At 47.3% G+C, this 27,537-nt stretch overlaps 1 protein-coding gene across 7 annotated transcripts in view; it reads right to left on the bottom strand.

Annotated features, from left to right (window-relative positions):
• NTM (neurotrimin) overlaps nt 1–27,537 on the bottom strand; it is a 690,049-nt gene that overhangs the window by 231,147 nt on the left and 431,365 nt on the right. For all 7 annotated transcript variants that reach the window (XM_083162887.1, XM_083162888.1, XM_083162889.1 and 4 more), the window contains exon 2: nt 18,339–18,423. In XM_083162887.1, the coding sequence (XP_083019013.1) occupies nt 18,339–18,423 (85 nt within the window). The remainder of the gene's footprint in view (nt 1–18,338; nt 18,424–27,537) is intronic.

The following is a 27,537-nucleotide window of genomic DNA, read 5'->3' as shown; positions in this document are numbered from 1 at the left end:
TGTAGGAGTATAGAGTAGAGTAAAAGATATTCTAAGTAAAGCTCCATACACACGGTGCAATATATTGCTCAGTGTTCCCTTTTTTCATCATAGATAGTCGCTGATTAAAAGCAGACACTGCCGGGGGAAACAGCTGATTGCCGGGGGAAGCCAATGGTCGCAGGAGGCACCAGCACCGCATGAGAGATGGAGGAGACCCGGTGCGCTAAGCAGGAGAATGCATAAGAAGGATCCTGATTTCCTGCCACTACCAGGGGTGCACTCGGGTAGGGAAGGGTATTAGCAGCCACAAAGTGATGGCTGCCATGAACCTTTTAAACCAGGGCTGGGCAATTGCGGCCCTCCAGATGTTGATGAACTACACATCCCAGCATGCCTTGCATCAGTTTCAGCATGGCCACATAGCCAAACTAATGCAAAGCATCCTGGGATGTGTAGTTCATCAAAATCTGGAGGGCCGCAATTGCCCAGCCCTGTTTTAAACCCTGCTCTGCCATCTCCCCTCACCTCTCATCCTCTACCACTACTCCCCTGGTATCCTCTACTCCCCCCCCCCCCCCCCCACACACTCTTTTATCCTTTACCCCCACTCTAATCCTCTAAACCCCCCCCCCCCACTCTTATCCTCTACACCCCCTACTCATGTCCTCTACCCCCACCCTACTCCTCTAATCACTCCAATTCTCGGCATTCTCCCCCTAATGGGCACTGTAGTGACAATGGGGCAGGGGCCCCTTTCAAGATTTTGCTATGGGGCCCACAGAGTACTAGTTACGCCCCTGAAAAAGGGGGACGGTTATTGAGGGTCTGTTGAGATGTGGTGACCTGGAGTCAATTTTGGATGAGAATTAGGTGGCAAAGTCAAGTGACAAAGATATCCAAATGATGTTACTGCGTAGAACAATATTCAAACTCATGAAATTATTTTTTTCTCTATGAAGTTTAGATGATTTAGCAATACAAAAGATTCCTTCTGCCAGGTGGGGTATGGCAGTAGACCACCAGGTGGTCTTGAGATCCTACCCACGCAGGGGTGACAGATGTCCACATGCAGCTTATCTGTGATTATACATTAAAGAACCTATTCAACCGTTCACAAAGTGCAACTGACATCCCCTTCTTCTGTAATGATGCCAGAGCTCATCCTCCTGATAGCCACTAGTATGCGAGTGTGCTGATCTTACACCATTTCCATAACCAATCACATCGCTTTCCTGAAGCTTTTGACCGCTCAGAACCAAGCAGTCTTTTTACAGAGCCACCGAAAGCCATTTCTGTAACACACACACATGTATTTTCTAAAAGCAACAGCCTTGTGCTTAGACCCCAAGCAGTATACAATGCCTACAAATCAGACACTCAGCACTTTATCAGAAATGCTGCAAAACCCAGGCAATATTTAATGAATTCACATGATACATCATATGGGAAATGCAGCATTAAATTCTCATTATCATCTTGATGCATTTAAAATGTTTAACGTACTCTGGGAGTACCAAATGTATTCAGGCAGAGGGTGGAAATGGCAGCCGAGCATTAATTATTAACCCTTCACCCACTTTGATGTATTGTAGCAGCATTTTGCTGCAGAGTTTTACTGAAGCTATAAAACTGGCCTCACGCTGGTTTCCTCCTGTCTACTCCTCTCCCCGCGTTCCTCGCCCAGAGACGTAAGGCGGTGCTCGCGTTCATGCCTCTAATTAATTCCTATGAACCCATGATGGGTGGATTTCTGGCGATGGAGGCATTCTGAAAGATGAAGCAAGGAGCCAGATGCCAACTGGGCATCAGAAAGCACATCATATAATATATCAGGTCATAGAAAATCCTATTTCCAAAAATGAAACCTCTGTGTGCCTGGCTGTGCTGTATTATAGTGCACAGTTTAGAGGCGGATCTGGACTGATCGTTGTATATGGGAATGATTCATTGCAACTCCTCCTCATTTCCTGTACTGCCACCTCCTCTTGTTAGCCTTAACCCCTCCCCCTTTTTTTGAGTGGCCAGATGGATTATTCAAATTTAGATATGATATCTATGTTTAAGATTTAATTCTCTTTAAATACATATTATGCACAGCTGAACAAAAAGGAAAGAGGAGGAAAGGACCTTAACCTCTTCAGCGCACGGAAGGATGCAGAGATTTAATGAAGGATGGGCTGTGCCATGTGATACAGTAGTAGTCATGACACACTAATCTAACCCCAGACTAGGGATGCCAATCCTGGGGCATTTTTTTCAATCCCGGAATTCGAGCATGCGGTTTCAGGAGCCGTCCCGGAGGCGATGTGTTGCAGAGGAGATGGCAGGCGTGCGGCTGTCAGGACCCGGGCCGGAGGTGAGATGTTGAGGAACCGGAGGAAGCCTTACGGCGATTGGCAGGCAGGCTGTGCAGCGTGACCTCTGACATCATGTCACGCTGCGCACGGCCGGGGTCAGTAGCAGCCGGGAAGTGTCTGAGTAGATGCTCAGACGCTGCCCGGCATTAGATTTGCGCAGGCTAAACCCAGAATTTTGGGATTGGACCTTCCAATCCCGGGATTCAAATCCCGGTGTTTATAGGGCCAAATCCAGGGATCCCGACCCAGGGATTGGCCACCCTACCCCAGACTAACCCCAACAAGAGCCTAACCCTAATCTCACCACAGGCTAACCCTAATCTAACCCCAACTGCAGCCTAATCATAATCTAACCCCAGAGCCCAGACTAACCTTAATCAAACCCCAACTGCAGGTTTACCCTAATCTAACCCCAGACTAACCATAACGTAACCTCAACTGCAGCCTAACTCTAATCTAACCCCAGACAAACCCCAACTGCAGCCTAACCCTAATCTAACCCCAGACAAACCCCAACTGCAGCCTAACCCTAATCTAACCCCAACTGCAGTCTAATCTAACCCCAACTGCAGCATATAAACAAAGTATAACCCTGTTGACTTCCCCTCTGTTGTCATTCAAATTGTAAATGTTGACATTTTAAACATGCCGACAACCTGAATGTCCACAGCCAGACCATGTTGACAAACTGCATACCCTTTCTTCCTGCATTAGAGAGGTTCTGTACTAAGCCTTATCGAGGCCATTATCACACGTGCTTGCCACACTGCACGCACACAGGAGGGAATAGATACCCACAGGGTTACTAAGGGCATCGCAATCAATAGTGAAACCTCACCGTGTTAGGAATGCGTACATTACTCAGAATAACCCCAGCACAGGGCCTTGCTGCTGAAAACTAGACGCCAAGGCTGACAGCCACTGGATATTTCCTGCGCTGAATGTTAGAGCTGGATATCCAGAGAATAAAGATGAGATTTTGTTCTCGAGTGTAAACAACAATTGTTGCTCAAGGTAACCGGGCTGCAATGTGGATTAGAATGTTAATGCTTTGTGTCTCTGATCCCAGAAGACAATATTCGCTAATGGACAATGCTATTCATTTAAAACAAATAAATACAGACATAGAGGAATATGGCACAGGGTCTAAATATAGACTCGCCGAGTACAGATGCATTAAGTGTAACAAATGTGGCAGAGATATTACTAGATCTGCGGTGGTCATGGAGTCTTACATTTCAATCCACCCATTCCCTAGCAAACATCGGCTGATGAGCAGGCGACAGCTCAATAAGTGCAGCCAATATACCAAGTACTGTCATTTCCCAGCGTCCTCCTGGTAGAGGACACTTGATTGCATGCTCCTCGTTTCATGGCTGGGAGGTAAGTGGAATTAAGGTCTCGCTGTTATCTTTCAAGTGGACAGATTACACAAGGACAGCCCTTAGTACAGAGTTTATACGTCAACAGGCCAAAAGGGCGACCTTGTCCAAAGGTTGACATGTTTTTTCACGATTTCTTTGCATTTTTGTTTACCATCCACATGGACTTTGTATGTGCTACACTGATTAGAGCTAAAGTGTCGACACTGACACACCAAAAAAAAAAAATCAGACTTTTCGGCCTCTCCCTCTTCAGCATTAGTTTGTGAAGGTTGTGAAGCTACCAAACTAACCGCGATCATCCTTTGCAAATGTCTGTCCTTCCCTGTAGCTGGTCCATGCAAATCCCATTGGTTTCAGAAAAAGGTTACACATATGCGCAGTAGCCTACACACCTCGGGCATCTAGGAGACCTTGTGGGGTTATGCGTGTAACCTCACACAACCCTTGCTCAGCTGCGTCTGATCCCATCTGGTCTACCAGGTCTACACACTACAGACGTGTCCACGTACACCTAGCCTACTTTGGCGCTAAACAGCCCTTTTAGATGCGTTTTGCCTTGGTAGCACTGGGCATCTTTTCGCCACCTTTCCTGCTAATTAGCAGTATATTTGCAAAACTTTTAGGACGCACAAGCAGCTTCTGCTGATTACATTGATATGCTCAATGGTTATATTTAGTGACACCCGATGCTATAGAGTTGCCCTAAGGTCAGGCGATATGCATACATGTCTACTTTTTCTGTCTCCTCTCTGGGAGATCGTATGTGCATGATCGTATCGGTCGATCATATTATCTGCATCGTATGCAGGTCATTCTAATGTATGGCCAGCTTTACCGTCAGCTAATGAAAAGGGTTTACAGGAATACAAAAACCTACAGGCTTTTATTTTTCAACCTTCCACCCCCTCCCCCTATAGCACTTGGTACATATCCGCTAACAGACCACAGAAGCAGACTGAAAGGTCAAGGTTGTGTCACCATAAACTGGCGGCCACAGTAGGCAGTCACCTTGTACTAATCCCCACCATAGGTGTCCTGGGGTCCATAAGGGGATTATCTAATGATCATCCGACTGCTAACTGCTCATCTGTTCGGCCAATTGTCTCTCTTCCCCCCATCTCAGCTGAGAATATGATCACAAGCAGGAGAAAGATCCCCATCTAACCCCCTGCCGACATAGGGGTGAAGACATAAAACGACAACTGAAAGCTGTGCAGCGCTCTCTCCAGGTGGTGGACGTATCATTTCTGGATGGCTTGTGAGCCAAACTGAAAAGAACCAACGTTTACGATGCCGGAGGGAGCTTCTGTATGCTGGAGCTTTGCTGGCTGTGGGTGAACAATGTAACAGTTCGGATTCCGTTGCCAAGATTTAATGGGATGTAAAATGGGCAAAGGAATATAATGAAATGGTTCTGGGAAGTGGACACCCCCCACCAAACGCAGGGCAAGTCTCCGGATGTTCCTCATCAGCGCCAGCCAGGAGAGAGGAGCTTGGCCAATCTGGATGAACACTGTGTTTTATATACTACATATTCCTATATTACAGCAGCAATGAACACAGATAATTCATGGATAAGCTTTGTTATTAACGACAGAACATTGCTAATCTCGCAAAGAGACTTTTATTTCTCCCTGTCTATGATTGATTGCCGGCTTCTATGTACAATACACGGTATCTCTGACAAGTACAATACCTCTAACAAGTAATACAGTATTTCCAATGCAGCCAAGGAAACCACCAGTGCAACAAAGCATCACACCAGCAATGCCGACCACAGTGAGTCCCTGTACTGGAAGTCACGCACACGCGCAGACTGCCTCTGAGCAGCTGGCTTGGGCACGATTAAAGTTATATTTAGGGATTCAGCAATCATGTAGGGTTTAATGCACCACTGGCGGGACACTGAAGAAGCGGAGTGCTGGTGACAGCTGCCCATGCACTCTGTAATCCAAGAGAGTAGCACAAGGAAGGGTTTAATAATCAGAAAAGTGCGAGGTATAGTCATATGTACTGTTCATTCTAGCACCGTGCATTTTTCAAAACCTGTGCAGTTCCTCATCCCTGCCTGTTGTGGTGCTCTCTGCTATGGTGCTTCTAGCACAGTCTGGTCTGTATAACAGTGATGACCACACTGTGCTATAAGCACCGCAGCTGAGAGCAACATCTCAGGCAGGGAACCCAAATATATATATATATATATATATATATATATATATATATATATATATATATATATATATATATATATATATATATATATATATATATATATATATATATATATATATATATATATAAACTGAATAGCACCAATCCAGTTACTCAAGTGCTAGTTCCCATGAATCAGAGTTCAAGACATCTAGGGGGCAACTGCATTGCTACTTGGGCGCCAGCCACTAGAGGGAGCACATCAGTAGTAATTAATTTGCTCTGCCATTCCAGCGTGGATGCAGCGAGGGCCCATGTTCCTCCTCCCAGTGTGGTAAGTAGATATGTGCGAAGAGTATCCCATAGGGGTGCCCAAATGGGCTTAGCCACTCTTTGTGCAGCTAAATCCAGTGCTTTGGGGAGCATCAGAAGTAACGGTCACCCGATCGGAGCTACAATTGAAATTGCTCTGACCGGCTCCCATGTCACTGCACTTCCAAAGCACTATTGAATCGCTGATTTTGAGTTGGGAGCAAAGCAAAAGAAAAACCATAAGGGTGAGACTTGATAGGATGAGATTCAGAAAGTGAGAGATTTGGTGAGAAATCTCCACTTTTTTTTTAAAGCGGCAATCATTTACACTGCAAAACCAGTCTGATTTTACAGTGTAAATGATTGCCGCTTTAAAAAAAGTGGAGATTTCTCACCAAATCTCTCACTTTCTGAATCTTTCATTCTATTAAATCTCACCCTATGTTTTAATGTGGAACAGACCATGTTGCAATGCTGGAGATGTAAACACATATATTAGTTCTTCATTAGGGGCAATACTGCTTTTTGGATGCTTTTGCATTTGGCCTACAAACGCGGAACTAGTTTTCCCATCATAAGCCATTAATGGGCAGGCAATACACGTGCGCAGAAAGCACAATGCGCATAGGGGGGCGCATCATCATCATAACGCATAAAGGCCCTTATTCTGGTTGACTGGCTCAGGTGCTAATTCGAACCCTTGCGAGTCGTCCAGAACCCGCCCTGTGAATGGTGGTATGCCCGCCCCCCCTTTGCACGACGGGTTAGTTCGCCCGACATGCGAATGGATGTTTTACATAAACATCTATTCGCACTTTCGCAGGCCAGTGGGAACCTCCCCCATCTTTAGATGGTCACCAACCATCAAATGAGGGTGAAGGTGCACACATATGTAAGGGTGATCCAGACCACTCGTACATATGCGTGTAGAATTCCAGGGAATAGGGCGGGCAGCTAACATCCGGTTATGTCAGCTGCCTGCCCCACGCACGTGCCTCGCAAACGCATTAGCGTGTGTGCGCACAGCATTTTCATGGGAATGCCCATTTCACATATGCTAATGGCCCAGCCCAGCACCCCACGCCCCTCTCCACCCCATGCTGGAAATGCAGGGAGAGTGCACTCAGTGAACAGATTTAGTGCCGCTGCGCTTACGGAAAACATTGACCCAGGTGCGAATTCGCGCCCGGCCGAATCAACCTGAATAAGGGCCAAAATCCAGGTGCACCAGGAATCAATGACCATGGTCCATTACTGTTCCAATGGTGCAGCCCATGGAGAATATATCATCTCTGTGGCCCTTATTCTGGTTGGTGCGGCCAGAGCCGCACACGGGGCTCCAGCCGCACAAACCAATCCCCGCCCACCCTACGGATCGCCACGGCCGTCCGTACACGGACGGCTGGCGATCCGCATAAAAATGGTGGAGGCGTACGCCTCCACCATGGTGGGAGCTGCCCCCTGCATTCGATGGTCGTCGACCATCGAAGGCAGGTCCGCACGCCGCGGCAGCTCCCGCAAGCTGAGACCACACGGACAATCGTCCGTGTGGTAGCTTGTATGGGGGCTGAAAGCTGACATCCGGCGACGTCAGCTTTCCGCCCCCATGAGTTGCGTCATGGCCTCATTACCATGCATACGCCCCGCGTTTGCATGGGAACGCCCATGAAACGCGGGGCGTACACATAGGGAAATGAGGGCATGATGCCTCTCACGCCCCTATACGCCCCCTTTGCGGCGGACGAAATACGTCTGCGGCGAAGGGGGCTGCACATGCGCAGATTGACCTCTGCGCATGTGCAGTGTAAAAACATCGGCGGTACGGCCGCACGCGGGCCGTACCGCACGAACAAGAATAAGGGCCTGTGTGAGGAAGAAAGCAGTATGGCATCTTCCAATACATAACATATAGGGCTACTCAACAACAGGGTCGACTTTTCAGCTTGCACCCGTCCCATTGGTGGCAAACTCATTAACAATGTTAACCCTTGACTACTTTTCCATTTAAATTGACATTATTAACATATGCATTGCGTAGATGTATTGTAATAACGTTTGCCATTGAAATCCCATTTAAATGTAGGAAAATACATATCCCTCCGGGCTACTCAGTACCCTGTTCCTCTACTTTACCAGTGTAATCGCTGGGATACACCAGAAACATGCAATGGGTCATAAAGGGTCAGCACGTGATTGGATTATTGTGGGCAGTAAGGAAGCGGTGGGTCAGGAACCAGGCTCATTGGGGTAATAAAGACTTTATATCCCTTCCCTCTTTCGTTGTTTAATTAGTCTCCAATATGTCAGCACCAACTCCTAGTCTGAGGGTCAGGGAAGTGCCAGCCTTTGCCATCTGCTGATCTGTCACTTGCAGAGATTGCCCACTGCTCAGAGAGAGCTGGGGAAGGCAGGCTGCGTCTTCCAACCCGGGAGACAAGATGCCGCGTGGAGTTGTATTAGCTCACAATGGCCCTTATTCTGGTTGGTGCGGATATGTCCGCGTGCATTCGTTCCGCCGATGTTTTGTGTCTGCGCATGTGCAGAGGCATATCTGCGCATGTGCGAAAGGGACATACGTCCAAATTCCGCATGAATTGCTTACACTACGAACAGGGGGAGGAGAGGGGCGTGAAGGGCTGTTTGGCCTCATTAACATATGCATACGCCCTGCGTTTCATGGGCGTTCCCATGAAAACGCTGGGTGTACGTATGGTAATGCGGACGTGACGCACGTGTAGGGGGCGGACATATGACATTGCTTGACATTGACGGATGTCAGCTGCCCGCCCAGATCCCTGCTTTTGCACGGAGAAATGCCCGAGTGGTCTGAGCTCGTGGTAGCTGCCTGACCGCTCGGTCCTGCATTCGATGGTATGCGACCATCGAATGATGGGGGAGGTTCCCAGAGATGGAGGAGGTGTATACATGAGAAATCCACTCGTTCTCCGTGCGGTCAGCGGCTAACCGCATTCGGACGGAGTGAGCGATCCGTACGGAAGGCGGGGTTTAGGACGCACGGTCCTGGCCGCATATTCGGCTCCGGCCGCACAGACCAGAATAAGGCCCAATGTGATCAGTATTTATTAGGGGCTCAGCCCAGAAAATCAGCAGCTTAATGTGCTTTATCGCTTGGCTAGTATCGGTGGCTTTCATTTATTAGTCTCATTTAAAAAAAAGATTATGTGATCTAAGTACATAATGGATATTACTTTTATTTTTATCATTTCTATTGCTAATTATTTTGAACATAAGTTCCAACTGGCTGACAATGAGGTACAGGGCCTGTAGGAGGATGCTGGCACACTGCGCATTTGCAAATGGGAGCGGGCCGGCACACTGCGCACCAGTAAAGGACTGGAGGCCGGCACACTGCGCACCAGTAAAGGAAAGGACTGGAGGCCGGAACACTGCGCACCAGTAAAGGACTGGAGGCCGGCACACTGCGCACCAGTAAAGGAAAGGACTGGAGGCCGGAACACTGCGCACCAGTAAAGGACTGGAGGCCGGCACACTGCGCACCAGTAAAGGAAAGGACTGGAGGCCGGAACACTGCGCACCAGTAAAGGAAAGGACTGGAGGCCTGCACTATGTACAGTGATATGTGTGTGCGTACAGTATATCTGGGCCACGGACATCTCCAGATACACCCAGAGAAATGATAATTCCTCATCTCTCCCTGTTATCTGTGACTGCTGGAACAATGAAGTACAGGCTAGGGGGCTGTCCATGGTCCTGTATTCAGTAATTTCCAATTATTCTGCAGATGCACATGTACCTGGCTCGGTCGCCTCTGCCTCGCGGCTCACTCAATAATCATTTTGGGGCAAACAAGTGATTTTTTTTTTACTGTGCGCTATAAATAATCTAAGACTTCTGTTATTTCCAGTGTATAAATAAAAATACCTGCAATATTAACCCAGCGAGAGCCCAGAGCCCCCATCTATCCCTGAATGTTTAATCTCCATCCGCACCTCTTCATCCACCTTGCTGTAATTATCTCTTCCCCATTCTCCAGTATCCTGTCTCCCTCGTATGATATACAATCAATCTCTTGCCCAGAAAATGATTGTGCAGTGAGGAACGGCCGCAGCAAGCTCAGGTCCTCATATGCACTTAATACAGATCCCTGGTTATTGCAAGCAAAAGCTGATTTCCCCAAACTAGATTTGTCTTCTTCCATCTCCTCTGCACTGTGAGTTTACAGGTTACAGACTGGGGTGAGGAGGCAGGAGGATGGGTGAAAGTAACAAGGTGGTGGGGCAGGAAAGGGGAAAGCAGTGGCAGAAGGGGGGAGAAAGTGGCAGGAAAGGGGAATCAGTGGCAGAAGGGGAGAGGAAATGGCAGGAAAGGGGAAGCAGTGGCAGGATGGGGAGAGGAAGTAGCTAGAAAAAAGGGAAACATGAGGGAACTGGCAAGACAGAGGGAAGAAAGTGGCACAAATGGTGGGGGGGGGGGTGTTAGTGGCACAACATGGGGGAGGAAGTTTCACAACAAGGAGGGGAGGTAATGGTACGACAAGGGTAGTGGCATGACAGAGTAGGGAGAGACAGTGGCACGAAAGGGGGTAAATTCGCTGAAATTCGCTCAAAACAGGAGATTTGAGCAGCTTTCATCTCAAAGCCGCCCAGTGTGTATGGCCCGGCGATAAGCGGTAGGCGCTGCTGCACGCTCCCTCAACATCGCCGGGAAAGCCGTTCATCTGCTCATTATACCAGCAGATGAGCGGCTTTTGAGACGGCTTTGCATAGCACTCCGCTATGCAACACCCCCCCCCCCTACCCCTCCGTCGGCGCCGGACAGCGGGAAAGTCGCTCAGTGTGTATGCACTGAGCGGCTTTCCCCCCAGCGATGATTGTCATCATCGCTGTCCATACACGCTTGGCATAGTCGCCCGGTGTGTAAGGACCTTTAGTGAGAATGGGTCTTTATCAGATGTGGAATATAAACTGCTGCCTTGTGCACCATGCTCCAAGGGCCCATACAACCTGACTGCATGCTTTCAATACTTAGAATACTTCAGTCAAAACAGAGAACATGAATAATACAACAAGGAAATAAAGCAGAAATCTCAGGGTCACAGATCATATAAAACCCAGCAGTGTGCAGTGAATAAGAGGAGCTGAAGGACATGCATTAAGAGTGAACAGAGAGATACAAGACAAAGCAGCAACAATGGGATATGATGGCGTAAAGCATTCTACAGAACCAGAATAAGATGGAAGACCTCCTGAGCAGAGATAGATAAGAGGGAGGTCGACCCCAGGCATCGAGCGTGACAATCCAAAATATACAACCAAAAGCACAGACCTCCAAAAACTTGCCCAAGTTTATGCCTTAAGGCCCATACACACTTGAAGATTTTAATTTCAAAAGACTTTGCCAAAATCTTTGATGGATATATCTTTCACCAAAGTAGTGCGTACACACTGAGCTATTTCCCCCAAAGAGCAAGAGATTTTCAGAAGGCGAAAGACTTTTCTGGAAATCTTTCATTATAAATGGGCTGGGTTTGAATTCCAAGAATTCCATATATACAGTACATTGGTTGGAATGGGATAATTCGTCAGACTGCATTTAGGTCTACAGTCATTAGGTCGACCCCACTAGGTCGACTGGCAGGAAGGTCGACCTGACTTAAGGTCGACATGGGCCAAGGTCGACATGACTTAAGGTCGAATTTGCATAAAGGTCGACATGAGGAAGGTCGACTGGTCATAAGGTCGACATGGGTTTTTCACTGTTTTTTTACAGTCGACATGGACACAGTTGGCAATGAGAATCGGACCCTCGCATCGCTCGCTGCGCTCGCGATGCTTCGGGCACGGTGCCTCGCTGCGCTCGGCACACTATTTTATTCTCCCACCACGCCCTAGTGGATGGTAGGGCATGAAATACCGCCTGTCGGCACATGTCGGCTCAAAAAACAGTGAAAAACCCATGTCGACCTTATGACCAGTCGACCTTCCTCATGTCGACCTTTATGCAAATTCGACCTTAAGTCATGTCGACATTGGCCCATGTCAACCTTAAGTCAGGTCGACCTTCCTGCCAGTCGACCTAGTGGGGGTCGACCTAATGACTGTAGACCTAAATGCAGTCTGACGAATGACCGCATCCCCCTTGGTTGTATTGGGCATATAAATATATGAACATTGGTGTTCAGTGTTGGCGGTAATGGATACAGCCAGCACTGCCCACAAAGTGGTTAATCTTTCAGCCCTGCAGGCGTACACACGGCGATGGTGGATGAAAAACCATCCGGGAGCGCGCATCATCGCTAGTCACTAGTGTATGGGCCTTCACTCCTTGCAGATACAAAAAGATCAGGGTCGGCAGCATAGAGCTGGTCCAGGGGGGTAACTGGAGGGGGAGTCCAAGTAAGTTCCCCTCCAGGAATCCAGGTGGCTGGCACTGCCGCAGACATCCCCGGAGGCACCCTCGCAAGGTTGGGGTCTGAAACCCCCCCTCCCTTTTACCAGCTTCCATATAGATAGATAGTACACTGGGCTGCTGAGTGCTGTATTACTGGGGATGATGTGCCGGTAATGGTACACTGGGCTGGTGAGTGCCGGATTACTGGGGATGATATGCCGGTAATAGTACACTGGGCTGCTGAGTGCCGTATTACTGGGGATGATATGCCGGTAATAGTACATCGGGGTGCTGATTGCAGTATTACTGGGGATGATGTGCCGGTAATGGTACACCGGGGTGCTGAGTGCCGTATTACTGGGGATGATGTGCCGGTAATATTACACCGGGCTGCTGAGTGCCGTATTACTGGGGGTGATATGCCGGTAATGGTACACCGGGGTGCTGAGTGCCTTATTACTGGGGATGATGTGCCGGTAATGGTACACTGGGGTGCTGAGTGCTGTATTACTGGGGATGATATTGGGGTGCTGAGTGCTGTATTACTGGGGATGATGTGCCGGTAATGGTACACTGGGCTGGTGAGTGCCGTATTACTGAGGATGATATGCCGGTAATAGTACACTGGGCTGCTGAGTGCTGTATTACTGGGGATGATGTGCCGGTAATGGTACACTGGGGTGCTGAGTGCCGGATTACTGGGGATGATATGCCGGTAATAGTACACTGGGCTGCTGAGTGCCGTATTACTGGGGATGATATGCCGGTAATAGTACATCGGGGTGCTGATTGCAGTATTACTGGGGATGATGTGCCGGTAATGGTACACCGGGGTGCTGAGTGCCGTATTACTGGGGATGATGTGCCGGTAATATTACACCGGGCTGCTGAGTGCCGTATTACTGGGGGTGATATGCCGGTAATGGTACACCGGGGTGCTGAGTGCCTTATTACTGGGGATGATGTGCCGGTAATGGTACACTGGGGTGCTGAGTGCTGTATTACTGGGGATGATATTGGGGTGCTGAGTGCTGTATTACTGGGGATGATATTGGGGTGCTGAGTGCTGTATTACTGGGGATGATATGTCGGTAATGGTACACCGGGGTGCTGTGTGCTGTATTACTGGGGATGATGTGCCAGTAATGGTACACTGGGGTGCTGAGTGCTGTATTACTGGGGATGATATTGGGGTGCTGAGTGCTGTATTACTGGGGATGATATGTCGGTAATGGTACACTGGGGTACTGAGTGCTGTAGTACTGGGGATGATATGCTGGTTAATGTTTCATTGGAGGATCACTGGGGATCCACACTGCAGCACACACTGTACATAATGAGGAATGCCAGGTGCAAATCTGATTGTGTATATGAGGAACACTACATGTAGCCTATAATCTGATGTCATACCTTACAGGCATCCTATAATGTGATGTCATACCTTACAGGTAGCCTATAATCTGATGTCATACTTTACAGGTAACCTATAATCTGATCTACATTCGATTCCATTACTAGTGCAAATCACACTGTGCGTCCACATCCTGCCGGGTGGCGAAACCCCGCACGGCCAGGAAGCCGTGTCACACACTGTAGTTAATAATGGACACAATTGTGTCCATTCACATGGGACGGCTATGGCCCGGCCGCCCCGGTTGCAGCTAGATCCCACCACTGGAAGGGACGGCTGCCGGGCTGTGGCCATCCCCTCCATTGTAAACTGCTGTGTGTGACACGGCTTCCTGGCTGTGTGGGATTTCGCCGCCCGGCAGGAGCCGTAGCGTGTGAAATAGCCCTTAATGTTGAACATTAACAGGTGTTAATCCTAAAATGTGGACACACAGTGTGATTTGCACTAGTAATGGAATCGAATGTAGAAATAGATTGTGTGGCACAGTCTATTTCAACTATCTCAGAATAAGGGCCATAGGGTTCCCCAGCTCTGAACCTGGGAAGATACCAACATTTTACTATGTCCACGTGATGTGTTACGGCTGTGTACCAACCACCCCCCTATGGAACACAGGGTAGCAATCCCCCACCATACTTCTCCCAGCCTGGACCCAACAGGCCCACTCCCAGACACAACTGCAGGAAACTAATGAATTCTAGAACCTGGAATCTGCTCAGCAAGCCCCAAAAAGCATCAGCCCCCAGTTAATCTTGGAAGGGTCACTACAGGCCAAGCGCATTTCCAAGTTACTGTAGGAATCAGTTCCCTGCAAATGCTTACCTGTTGCTAACCGTATAGCTGAATAATTACTTCCGACATAACTAAATGCTTTCATATACATTACAGAGACTAATCCTAATAACATAATGGCATCACGGTCCGCTGTATACAAAATGCTACCAGTATTGGCAGCAGATAATTGATGTTTACAGCATTTCAGCCGTCTGATTGCAGAGGAATGAGCACAGGAACCGTGGGCACAGGTAAGACGGGCCTTCAGGGGAACTGCGGCGTAGGATGTGTATGTGCAGCATTCTAGAAGACTGTAATTAACCACATTGTATCAGCCCTCGGTGTTCCAGCAGCATTCACAAAGTTGCACTTTACTATGTAGTGCATTCAGGTGCAAATAGAACAAGCACTTGTACAATAAGCCCCATTGTGTGGAAAGGTTAGATCACTATTATACACACGCTCCAACAGAAGGTCCCTATTACATGCAAGTTCCCAAGATGACAAGACCCCACAGAGGCAGATGACAGGCTGGTGCTACTAATCCAGTTAGGAGATCATAGTACATGGGATAATTAATGAGGGTAACAGGGTCATCCTGCTTGTCAGGCATCAGCTGTGTAGGGTAACAAGTGCAGCTCAGTGTTGGCCATAACAGGGGTGGTGTAACAAGCTATAATATAATAGTAAGGCTGTCAGGTCTATATTTCCTATATAAAGGTCGTATATTACAGGTCGTTATGATGAATACAAATGTTTGAGGGCCAAGTGACATTGTCAAAATAGGTTTGAAAATTGCCAAGAAAAGGGTTAATTAAGCAAATATAGGCCTTCCCGAAATAACTGAGCCAACCATTACTGCAACATATGCACAGATGAATTCTTCTCAGGCTCATATAAAATACATTTCTTAGATTAATACACACACAGCATCCCAGCAGAATGGGCAAATCCCAGACTAATATGGATCGCACCGTAAACCACAGGTTCTCAAAGTCGGTCCTCAGGAACCCAAACAGTGCATGTTTTTCTGGTCTCACAGAATCAAGTGAAATAATTAGCTCCACCTGTGGATCTTTGAAAATGTGTCAGTCAGTAATGAGTGCACCTGATAGTTGACCTGCAAAACATGCACTGTGTGGTGTCTTGAGGATCGATTTTGAGGACCTGTGCCATAAGAGAAATACCAGCCCTTGTTTTGACAACTGTCCATCATCGTTTATGTCAGGGGTTCTCACCTCCAGTCCTCCTGTACCACCAACAAAACACTTTTTCTGCATATCTATAATAATGCACAGGGGAGTGCCTCTATTTCGCTGGGTCAGGAATTATCCCACCTGTGCCACAAACTGAGATCTTCAAACATGGACAAAAAACATGCTGGTTGGGAAAGGCTGAGACAGGGGAAGCCCACTCCAGTCCACGAGAGCGAACAATTCACTTTTTCAAGACCGCCTAGCAATAGCACAGGTGATTTCATTATTTACTGACACATTTCAAAAGTTACAAAGGTGGAAAAGACCTGGAAAACCGTAACTGTAGGTAGCTCTCGAGGACTGGACTGAGATATGTAATCCCACCAGGTGTACTGTGCTCTGCATAACCTGTTTCACTATAGTCACCATGTGACACGCAAACTAACATGTACCTGGAGACATGTTACACTAATGACCCATGTAGCATGATACAGAGCATCGTCACACTACAAACCAGCCATCGACATATTTATATCGTATTAGTGACCCCAAAGCATGACATAGAGGTTATCATCTTCCATAAACACAGCATTTACCTACATATTTATATAGTCACCACATAAAATGACTGACTCTTAATAGTAACAGCCATAGCCACAGCTACACCAGACTCACCTTACTGTCTCTTTACACTGGACACGTGACTTACACAGGTTTCAGGGCTGGCTGGCTGACTTCACCTGGTTTTAATCAGCCATAGAACCTGTGTAATTCATGTCCGGTTTAAAGGGAGAGCATGGTAAGCCGTCATATACTGTAGACATAATGACCCCCCATAGCAGGCACCAATATGTTTATCATCAGTGATAACACATAATGACAGAATATCATATATGACATAATTAGTAGAACAGAGACTCATAATAGCAGTCCACCTCCAGTTATCCCAGCATGAATAACCCCCCCACCCATAAACACATTGACCCCCCCCCCCCCCCCAGCATGATATGCAATTGATTACCCCCGTAGACATAGTGACCCCACAGCATTATATACAACTGCTAACAACCCCCCATAGACCTAGTGACCCCACAGCATGATATACAAGTGATAACAATCCCCCATAGACATAGTGGGGCAGATGTATTAAGCCTTAACAAGTGATAAATCCAAGGGTAATAAGGAGATCAACGTCCAGCCAATCACCTGCCAACTGCCATGTTACAGACTGTGTTCGAAAAAGGTCAGTAAGGAGCTGATTGGCTGGACGTTTATCTCTCCTTATCACCCTTGCATTTATCTCTTGTTAAGGCTTAATACATCTGCCCCAGTGACCCCAGAGCATAATATACATTTGATAACTCACTATAGTGACCCCACAGCATGCATAGCCCCCATAGTGACCCCACAGCATGCATAGCCCCCATAGTGACCCCTCAGCATGCATAGCCCACCATAATGACCCCACAGCATGCATAGCCCCCATAGTGACTTCACATCATGCATAGCCCCCATAGTGACCCCACAGCATGCATAGCCCCCATAGTGACCCCACAGCATGCATAGCCCACCATAGTGACCCCACAGCATGCATAGCCCACCATAGTGACCCCTCAGCATGCATAGCCCACCATAGTGACCCCTCAGCATGCATAGCCCACCATAGTGACCCCTCAGCATGCATAGCCCCCATAGTGACCCCACAGCATGCATAGCCCCCATAGTGACCCACAGCATGCATAGCCCCCATAATGACCCCACAGCATGCATAGCCCCCATAGTGACCCCACAGCATGCATAGCCCCCATAGTGACCCAACAGCATGCATAGCCCACCATAGTGACCCCTCAGCATGCATAGCCCACCATAGTGACCCCTCAGCATGCATAGCCCCCATAGTGACCCCACAGCATGCATAGCCCACCATAGTGACCCCTCAGCATGCATAGCCCCCATAGTGACCCACAACATGCATAGCCCCCATAGTGACCCCACAGCATGCATAGCCCATATAGTGACCCCACAGAATGCATAGCCCCCATAGTCACCCCACAACATGCATTGACCCCACAGCATGCATAGCCATCATACTGACCCCACAGCATGCATAACCCCCATAGTGACCCCACAGCATGCATAGCCCCCAATACTGTCCCCTCAGCATGCATAGCCCACCATAGTGACCCCCCAGTATACATAGCCCCTAATAGTGACCCCCATCATGCATAAACCCCCATGACCCCGTAGCATGCATAGCCCCCATAATGACCCCCAGCATGCATAGTCACCCCGCAGTGACCCTCCAGTATACATAGCCCCCCATAATGAACCCCCAAATGCACAGCCCCAGCACATTATAGCATGCACATACTGTACAGCCCCCAGCACAGGGTCTGACCTGAGGATGGCGCTGTCCCCCTGCCGCACCGTCACGTTGTCCATGGCTTTGGGGAAGCCGGGGTCCCCGCTCTGGACCGGCACTCCTGCGGGCACAAGAAACAGTAGCCTGAGACACAGGGCGAGCAGCCACCTCCAAGGGGCAACCCCCATCCTGCCCCCGACACCCGGCCAGCTGCTGGCACTCTGCTACATGTCCCCGGGACCCCTCCGGAGCTGCCCGGGACCCGCCGCTGCCTGTGTGTGTGACTGCTGCTGGCGCTGACTGGCAACGGGGACGGAGGATGCTGCTGCCTCTCCCCGGCTCCCTCCTCCCTCTCCCTGACCCTCCTCCCCTCCCTCTCCCCAGCTCACCTGCACCCCCAGCCCTGTCCCCCGGAATGTCACCAGGTGTCACCGCTGCCTGTATCACTATGTGTATCAGTGTGTCACTGTGTATATAATTTTATATATATATATATATATATATATATATATATATATATATATATATATATAAATATATATCGGTGTTACTTGCACCGCTGCCTGTGCCACTATGTGTATCAGTGTGTCACTATGTGTATCAATTTGTCACTATCAATATATATCTAGATATATACAGTATATATCGGTGTCACTGTCACCTCTGCCTGTGTCACTATGTGTATCAGTGTCACTGACACCTCTGCCTGCATCACTATGTGTATTACTGTCAAACTGTATGTAATCAATGTGTGTCATGACTCATTACCTATCACTATATATATGTATCAAAGTGTCACAATGTATCACACTGTATATGTATCACTAGGATGACTGTGTGTGTCAATGTCACTAGTATCAGTGTGTAGATCACTTTGTGTCACTGTGTACTGTTATGTTTTGCAATGTATCAGTGTATCTGTCCCCAACAGAGGTTTCGCAGCATTGTTGTCCCCATCAGTGTATGTGAAGTATTTATATATCTGTACATAGGTGCCGATTCTGTGGGTGCTTGAGGGCCCAAGCACCCGCTCAGCAGTGGCCCACCCGCTTGTGTCCCACTGCACTCCCCTCCCTCGTCGCTGGCACAGGTACTGTGTGGGCATTTATGTATTTGGCAGTTACCATAATTTGAATATTGGAGACAACTATGCTGCGTAATATAAATCAGTATTATTTTGTGGCCACACCCCTTTCCCATGAAGCCACTCCCCTATATTTTTTGCTTGAGCACCCACCAGTAAAAACATAAATCGGCACCTACTGTATGTATCTGTATACCAGTATATACTCTCCAATACTAGCATAATAACGTATAACAGTATGTGTGAAGGTACTTGTGTACTTTCACGGCTCCCACGATGTGCATCGTACAGGGAAAAATCGCATTTTTCACAGAAAGCATGGCAAGCGCAGCGAGCCCGCGAGGGGCGGCGGTACGCGTCCTACGACCTTTTCATACCCCCCCTATCCACGTCGGTGTGGAGTTGAGAATAGAAAGTGTGGCGAGCGCAGCGAGGGGACACGGATATCTGTGAAGGTATCCGCGTCCGCTCGCCACGCTTCGGGCTCGCTGCGCTCGCCACACTTTCTATTCTCAACTCCACGCCGACGTGGATAGGGGGGGTATGAAAAGGTCGTAGGACGCGTACCGCTGCGCTCGCCACGCTTCGGGTTGGCGTTGATAGTGGGGGTGGTACAGTGTGAAAAATGACATTAGGGGTGCATTTTACATGATGTCAACTCATGTTTGTGAAAAACGACATCACATCGCATCAGATCGCGTGCGATTTCATCAAAAATGCATAAAAACACAGGAAAATCGCATCCCATCACATATGGCAGGGCTGGGCAACACCGGCCCTCCAGATGTTAGTGAACTACACATCCCAGGATGCTTTGCATTAGTTTTGCTATTTGGCCATGCTGAAACTGATGCAAGGCATGCTGGGATGTGTAGTTCATCAACATCTGGAGGGCCGGTGTTGCCCAGCCCTGACATATGGCATGCGATGGGAGCCGTGAAAGTACACAAGTACCTGTGTGAATATTGTATATAATGACATTTGGGGAATTACTAATACAAACTACCCACCCAATCACAAGGTAGCGGACTAGTAACTCATAATGAGCCAGTGGTTCCCATACAAGTTTCTCAAGGCACCCCAATGGTCCAGGTGTTAAGGCTATCCATGCTCAGGAAGGGATTTGGTCATTAGGTCAACAGTGTCTAAGTAGACAGTCAAAAGGTCGACCAATAGTGGACATTGTCAGAAGGTCAACATAAGCGAAATGTCAACATGGAAAAAATGCTGACATGATTTTTTTTTTAAACAGACTTGTTCATACTTTACCACCCAAGTCGGCATAGAGGGAGAATAAAGGACCCATGCAAGAGATGCGGGACATTTATACAGTGTACATGTTGACCTATGTCAACATAGCCACAAAAATAAATACCTATGTTGACATTTTTCTATGTCGACCGGTTTATAATGACGACCTTTTGACCATGTTGACCTTTTTAATGTGTCGACCTTCTGACTGTCTACCAGTAGTGTGGGAGGGGGCTGGCTTGGGAACCTCTGGAGTAAGCAGCAGAGACACACTTGCTTTTTAAAGGCTGGGTTCTTACACAGATCATTCCTTAACTTTAAATTACAATTAACAATGATCATCCCAAGACACGGTGTATGTGATCTGAGGTCACACTCTAATTATTGGTGTCTGCCGCACAGAGAAATGAACAGATTAATAATGAGCCAACTTTTATTTTAACCATGAAAATCCTCCTGGGTGCACCCCTCCTCCCCGTATATTAAGGGGTTACTACTCCCCGCCAACATCCCCCTTACAACACATTCCCAGCTGGAGTTTGCAGCATAATTACTGCGGTGTCACTTTAAGCAGATGAAAACCGTCCCTTTGCCAAACTGACAGCCTTGGAAATAAATTAGTGGAGAGAAAATATAGAGCTTATTTATGGAACATAAATAGCGTTGGATTATTGAAAGCTTATTAATGGGGGATAAACAGAGTTGCAGTTCACTTGTACACACGGCTGCGGTGCTTATCCTGCCATTAATACTCCTTGTTAATGTTCTGTAATGTCCCTGCCACACCATAACTGTCTTATTAGAACCTAATGAAATGTCGCTGGTGTGCATTAACCCTCTCACGCACATCTTAGCACACGTTCCTAATGGTCTGCCATTGCAATGTTTTCTTTACTTGGGCAGTTAGATTTCAAATGATTGCTGTAGTATAGGACATAATATTGTTGGGGCGATGTATCAAGTCTTGGTCAACTACTCCACTGAAATTCTCTCTAGAACTCGGTACACACTGGCCCTTATTCTGGTTCACTCGCAAAGGCAAATTCCTTCTCAAATGGACAATACCATGTGCACTGCAGGCAGGGCAGATGTAACATGTGCAGAGAGAGTTATATTTGGGTGAGTTACTGTATTTGTTTCTGTGCAGTGAAAATACTGGCTGCTTTATTTTTACACTGCAATATAGATCTCACTTTGAAGTAAAACCCCACCCAAATCTAATTCTCTCTGCACAAGTCATAGGTGCCGATTTATGTTTTTGCTGGTGGGTGCTCAATCCCAAAATATAGGGGAGTGGCGTCATGGGAAAGGGGCGTGGCCACAAAATAATACTGATTTGTATTACGCAGCACAGTTGTCTCCAATATTCAAATTATGGCAACAGTACCAAATACATAAATGCCCACACAGTGCAGGTACAAAAATCCCCCCATACAGTGCCAAATACATAAATGCCCCCACAGTGCCAAATACATAAATGCCCCCACAGTGCCAAATACATAAATGCCCCCACAGTGCAGGTACATAAATGTCCACACAGTACCTGTGCCAGCGGCGAGGGAGGGGGAGTGCAGTATGACACGGGCAAGTGGACCGCTGCTGAGAGGGTGGGTGCTCATCAATTTCCATGGGTGTTCGGGCCCTCAAGCAACCACAGAGTCGGCACCTATGGCACAAGTTACATCTGCCCCACCTGCAGTGCACATGGTTTTATCCATTTGAGAAGGAATTTGCCTTTGCGTGTGAACCAGAATAAGGGCCAGTATCTGATCTGCATGAACGATATGCACTATATAATCATGCATATCGTTCATTGTGTACCCACTATATCATTAATGGCTCACAGATTGTTAATGGTGACATTGATCGTCAGAATATTCAGGCCAATCTGACGATATCTTGCAGTGTGTCGGACCAGAAGGCTTGATACAGCTACCCCTGTATTTTTTGTAATGTCATGGCATCATACATAATGTACAATGTCAAACAATACTAATATGTAGTTAAAAGCATATGTGCGATAATAAAGATTATTATAGAACATATACTAAGAATATACTACTACTATGTTAAGTATTTTATGCATTAATCTTCCTGGCAAGGATCACGCTTTATTTAGGTCACTGGTTGGCGTTGTGATGCTCCTTAGCCAAAGCTGGCAGATATGCTGACCACATAGTGACTAAACCCGATGGAACCAATGGAGTATGTGTTGATTATACAGATCTCCCTGATCCCAGCTGGTGTGCAATACTAAGTCATTATTACAATGCATAAAATGCTCTTATAGGTCTATAAGGAACATTGGGACAGATGTACAGTATCAAGCTTCAAAAAGTGATAAAGTGGAGAGTGATAAACAGCCAGCCAATCAGCTCCTACCTGTCCTTTTTCAAACCCAGCCTGTAACATGGCAGGTAGGAGCTGATTGGCTGGCTGTATATCACTCTCCACTTTATCACTTTTTGAAGCTTGATACATCTGGCCCATTATGCATTATTCTGAGATTAATATAAAAGGAACCATGTGTTTGTTAAATCAAAACCAGTACAGGCAGTGGCGTAACTATAGTCCCGCAGACCACGTGGTCGCAGAGAGGCGCTGAGTAGGTATGGGCGCCGGGGGTCTGCTGGGCTATCGATGCGCTACACTGCCTGCTGGTGCTGGTTACCGTTGCCACCGCCGCCGGAAGTATGGCCGGGAGTCGGGACCCGCAGATCTACTAGTCTGCGGTCCCGACTCCCCTGGCTGGCTCCTGCAGTGCTAATGAAAAACAGCTCACACAAAATGTCTGCCACACTTTTGAGGACGCTGGGGGCGGACATTTTGTGTGAGCTATTTTCTCATTAGTACTACAGGATCCAGCCAGGAGGAGAGCCCAGACCGCAGACAAGTAGTTCTGCGGTCCCGGCCACACATCGGCGGCGATAGCAACAGCAAGTAGCACTAGTGGGGTAAGCCAGGTTTGGGGGTTGGGGGGACGCTGTTTTTATAGTTACGCTACTGAGTACAGGGGGTTGTCCAGCAAACGGCATTAAAAAAAAGAGTCTGTGTGAGCTTCTATGTAACACTGTCCTTAGGACCTCATTACTTGTAACATGAAAACCACGCTCAGTGACAAAGCTCACATTATTCAGCAAGGTTTTTGCATGCACAAAAAAATCAGAAATTCCCTATGGCGCATGCATTACCCTTCAGACTGTATCAGAAATCAAGTGGGCAAATAATGGGCATACTTACACTGTGGCCTGAAGTGAACGCATTAAAAAATATCTCTCGCGGGCCTTATGGGAGTGTCGCGAGCATATCGGTGAAAGTAGCCACATTCTCAAACGCACATCGTCTTCCACATTGGCCATATTCAGATGGTACAGCTACACCAGCAATAAAGAATGTGCAAGTGCCAATTGTGGCATGTCGATCACCCTGATGAAAGTGGGTGTCACAATGCTTGCACATGCCGGTACACCAGGGGAAGGCTAAAATTAGCATTTGCATATTGCTCCCGCGACAGATGCAAGAGCATAAAACTCTGTCAAACCCTTAGTATTAACAGAAATAACTATATCTTGTTTCCAAATGACACGGAACCCAAATAGGCTTATAGTGAATATAAACTTGCAGAGGCGTAACTACAATCCCCCCCCCCCCCGCCGATAATTTGGCAGCGCCCATCCCCCCCCCCCTTTGGTATACAGTCGCTGAATCGACACAGTTAAGGTCTACATGCATTGGGTTGACCACTGAAGGTCGACACATGGTTGACACATAAACTAGGTCGACATACGCATTATGGCAACAGTCCCTTTTTTTGAGCCGATATGTGCCGACAGGTGGTATTTCATGCCCTATCATCCACTATGCATGGAGGGAGAATAGAATAGTGCCCAAAGCATGGCGAGCCAGGCAAGGAGATGCGGTGCACAGATACTGCGTCCGCCATGTCGTCATTCAGGACATTACCTAGCCATTGTCAACCTAATGCTTGTGTTGACCTTTAATCGTGTCAACCTTAGGCATGTCAACCTTTTTCATGCATTGACCTAAGCCATGTCGACCTTCACTGGTTGACCCAATGCATGTTGACCTTTTCAGTAAATGCAGCACTGCAGCTGGAGGAGGGTAATCGGGTGATAGGGGGGCAGTATCTATGTTGATTTTGACAAAAGGTCAACAATGACAAAAAGGTCACACCAGCAAAAAGTCAACATGGCAATAGTAGACACATGAAAAGGTCAACATGAGATTTTGGACCTTTTCATTCTTTAACATCCACATGAACTCCAACTGGAAACAGTAAAGTGTTGACATGCAGTAGGTTGAAATTGACAAAAGGTGGACATGCATAAGGTCAACACTACAACCCTGGCAGAAGGTTGACAAAAGAAAAAATGTAGACACACAGGTCCACGTGACTTTTTAAAACTTTTTTGGGTGTAAATGTCGACACTTTACTGTTTACAATTGGAGTCCACATGTTTTTTTTTTACTGTTTTTTTGAGCCGGCATGTGCCGACAGGCAGTATTTCATGCCCTACCATCCACTAGGTGTGGTGGGAGAATAAAATATGGTGCCGAGCGTATCGATATATATGACATTTACTTTACTATACACTTATATGAGATGCAATGAGATTGAGGCACCCCCACACTATCCACGCCACCCCAGAGCATGGCGAGCGCAGTGGAAGCGTCCTCCCGACCTTTTCATACCCCCAGTATCCACGTCGGCGTGGAGTTGATCTTATATCGTTCCTTATCTATCTATATAGATCTTATATCTATCCACGCTTCGGGGTGGCGTGGATAGTGTGGGGGTGCCTCAATCACATTGCATCTCATATAAGTGTATAGTAAAGTAAATGGCATCACACCCTATAAAATCTCATGCGATCGCATGCGATTTTGCGGTGTGATCGCACCGCCCGTGGGAAAAAAAGAGCAGTGAATAAATTACATAGAAAAATCGCATGCGATCACATCACACGCAAAAAACGCATTCAATGCGTGATAATACACAAGTACAGATGTAGCCCCTGCCATCCTTGGCCGGGGCTTTCCAGACCATCCCCGCTGGCGAGTGCCGGCGGACAGGGGCTACACTGAACTGGGACTCGCGTGCGTCTCACACGCACACGCGTCCCAGTCTCTCGGCGGGGACGCTGTTTGTTCTTGCCTGTCTCCGCTTCAGGGAAATGGCAGGGTTAGGGGGGCGGTGAGGGGTACCTGCGATGACGGCGGGGACCATAGGCAGGCTCCATTGCTAGGGGGCGCAAGAGCATCTCGTGCACACGCGGCCCCTGGCAGGATGGCGGGGGCTATCGCCAGCCCCTGCAAAGATGGGCTGAGCTCCATCTGTACCATAATTTACATTAGAAACTATATATATATATATATATATATATATATATATATATATATATAGACAGTTGGGTTCTCAGGTTGGCACTCTGGTTAAAGATAAAACTGTTCCGGTGCCAGGCACATAATGTGGTTAATAGAAAGCACTTACCCCCTCGCAGAAAGGATTGGAGCCGGCACACGGTAGTAGGTGAAGAAAAAAAAAGGGTTTATTGCAATTACATCATTGCACAAAGAGACAGCTGCCGACCTGACAGCCGTTTCAACTGCATGTGAGCAGGTTCATCACTTCTGATGAAAACTGCTCACATGCAGTTGAAACGGCTGTCAGGTCAGCAGCTGTCTCTTTGTGCACTGATGTAATTGCAATAAACCCTTTTTTTTTTTCTTCACCTACTACCGTGTGCCGGCTCCATCCTTTCTGCGAGGGGGTAAGTGCTTTCTCTCTCTCTCTTCTCTCTCTCTCTCTCTCTCTCTCTCTCTCTCTCTCTCTCTCTCTCTCTCTATATATATATTGCACACTGCACTACGATTACGCCCATTAAACATGGTCATACTCTGCTATGCCCATTACATATTCTGTTGTACTGACAATTACACATTATAGCACAGGGTGCATGTTAAAGTTTTAAAAAAACGGGCAGGGTGCAGCACCTTGCAAAAGAAGCTTAGAGGAAACACTATTAATACATATATTCCAGAAACTGTGGGTGTGATTCATCTGTGTGGTTGTATACAGTAACTTTTGTCTCAGCCACTATTGAGAAGTTAAACTAATGCTGCAGCCACTGAGCCATGTTTTAAGTCAATCATTAGCTGTAGAAGTATCAAGCGGACATCAGCCACATCATCGGACTTTGACCACCCAGGATTGTCTATTGGAACTGCATAAAGCTCCATCCTCTGGCTGTGACTACTGGGGCACATACACATATTTAATAGTTTTGCACCTCTGAAGCAGGCCCTGTGCAAGAAAGTACTGTTTGGAAAACGCTCACGCCATCAGGGGGAAAATGTACTGAGGTTAATCTGTAGCTGGCCAGCCATACGGTTTCCAGGAGAACACATCAACACCAAATCCTGGATTAGCCAGACGCCACAGCCGTGTGGAAGCACTGAACTGATTCCCAGAGTCTTTCTGGTAAGAGGACCAAAGACGGCCTTGGGCATGGTCGTCACATAAGAAAAGGCAGGCACTTAATCTCTATGGAACAGCAATTTGCTTTAATTTGAGAGACAATGTCAACGCTATCCTGTAGTGTTACTGTCTGATAGTATATTCCATTTATAACGAGAAGGTATGTACAAGACTGTTAACCTTTCAAAATTAAGTCACCAAGACTGACATTGACTAACAGTGGATAAGTGTCAAGCCTAATTTATTTTATTATGCCTCCTCTTGTCACAATTAATATATAATCACTTGGCAGGTATGTAAAGCAGATCACATCCACACGTTCTCTATATCTGCTCTGTCTCTGCGCACCTTGCACCAAGATGTTGTAACATGTACCCTGTTATGTGTAAAAGAAATAACTA

This window comes from Crinia signifera, chromosome 19 (assembly GCF_055691185.1).
Source record: "Crinia signifera chromosome 19, ASM5569118v1, whole genome shotgun sequence".
NCBI classification, from domain to species: Eukaryota; Metazoa; Chordata; class Amphibia; order Anura; family Myobatrachidae; genus Crinia; species Crinia signifera.
The sequence above is the reverse complement of the archived record's forward strand: the minus strand, read 5'-3'. Positions and strand labels throughout refer to the sequence as shown.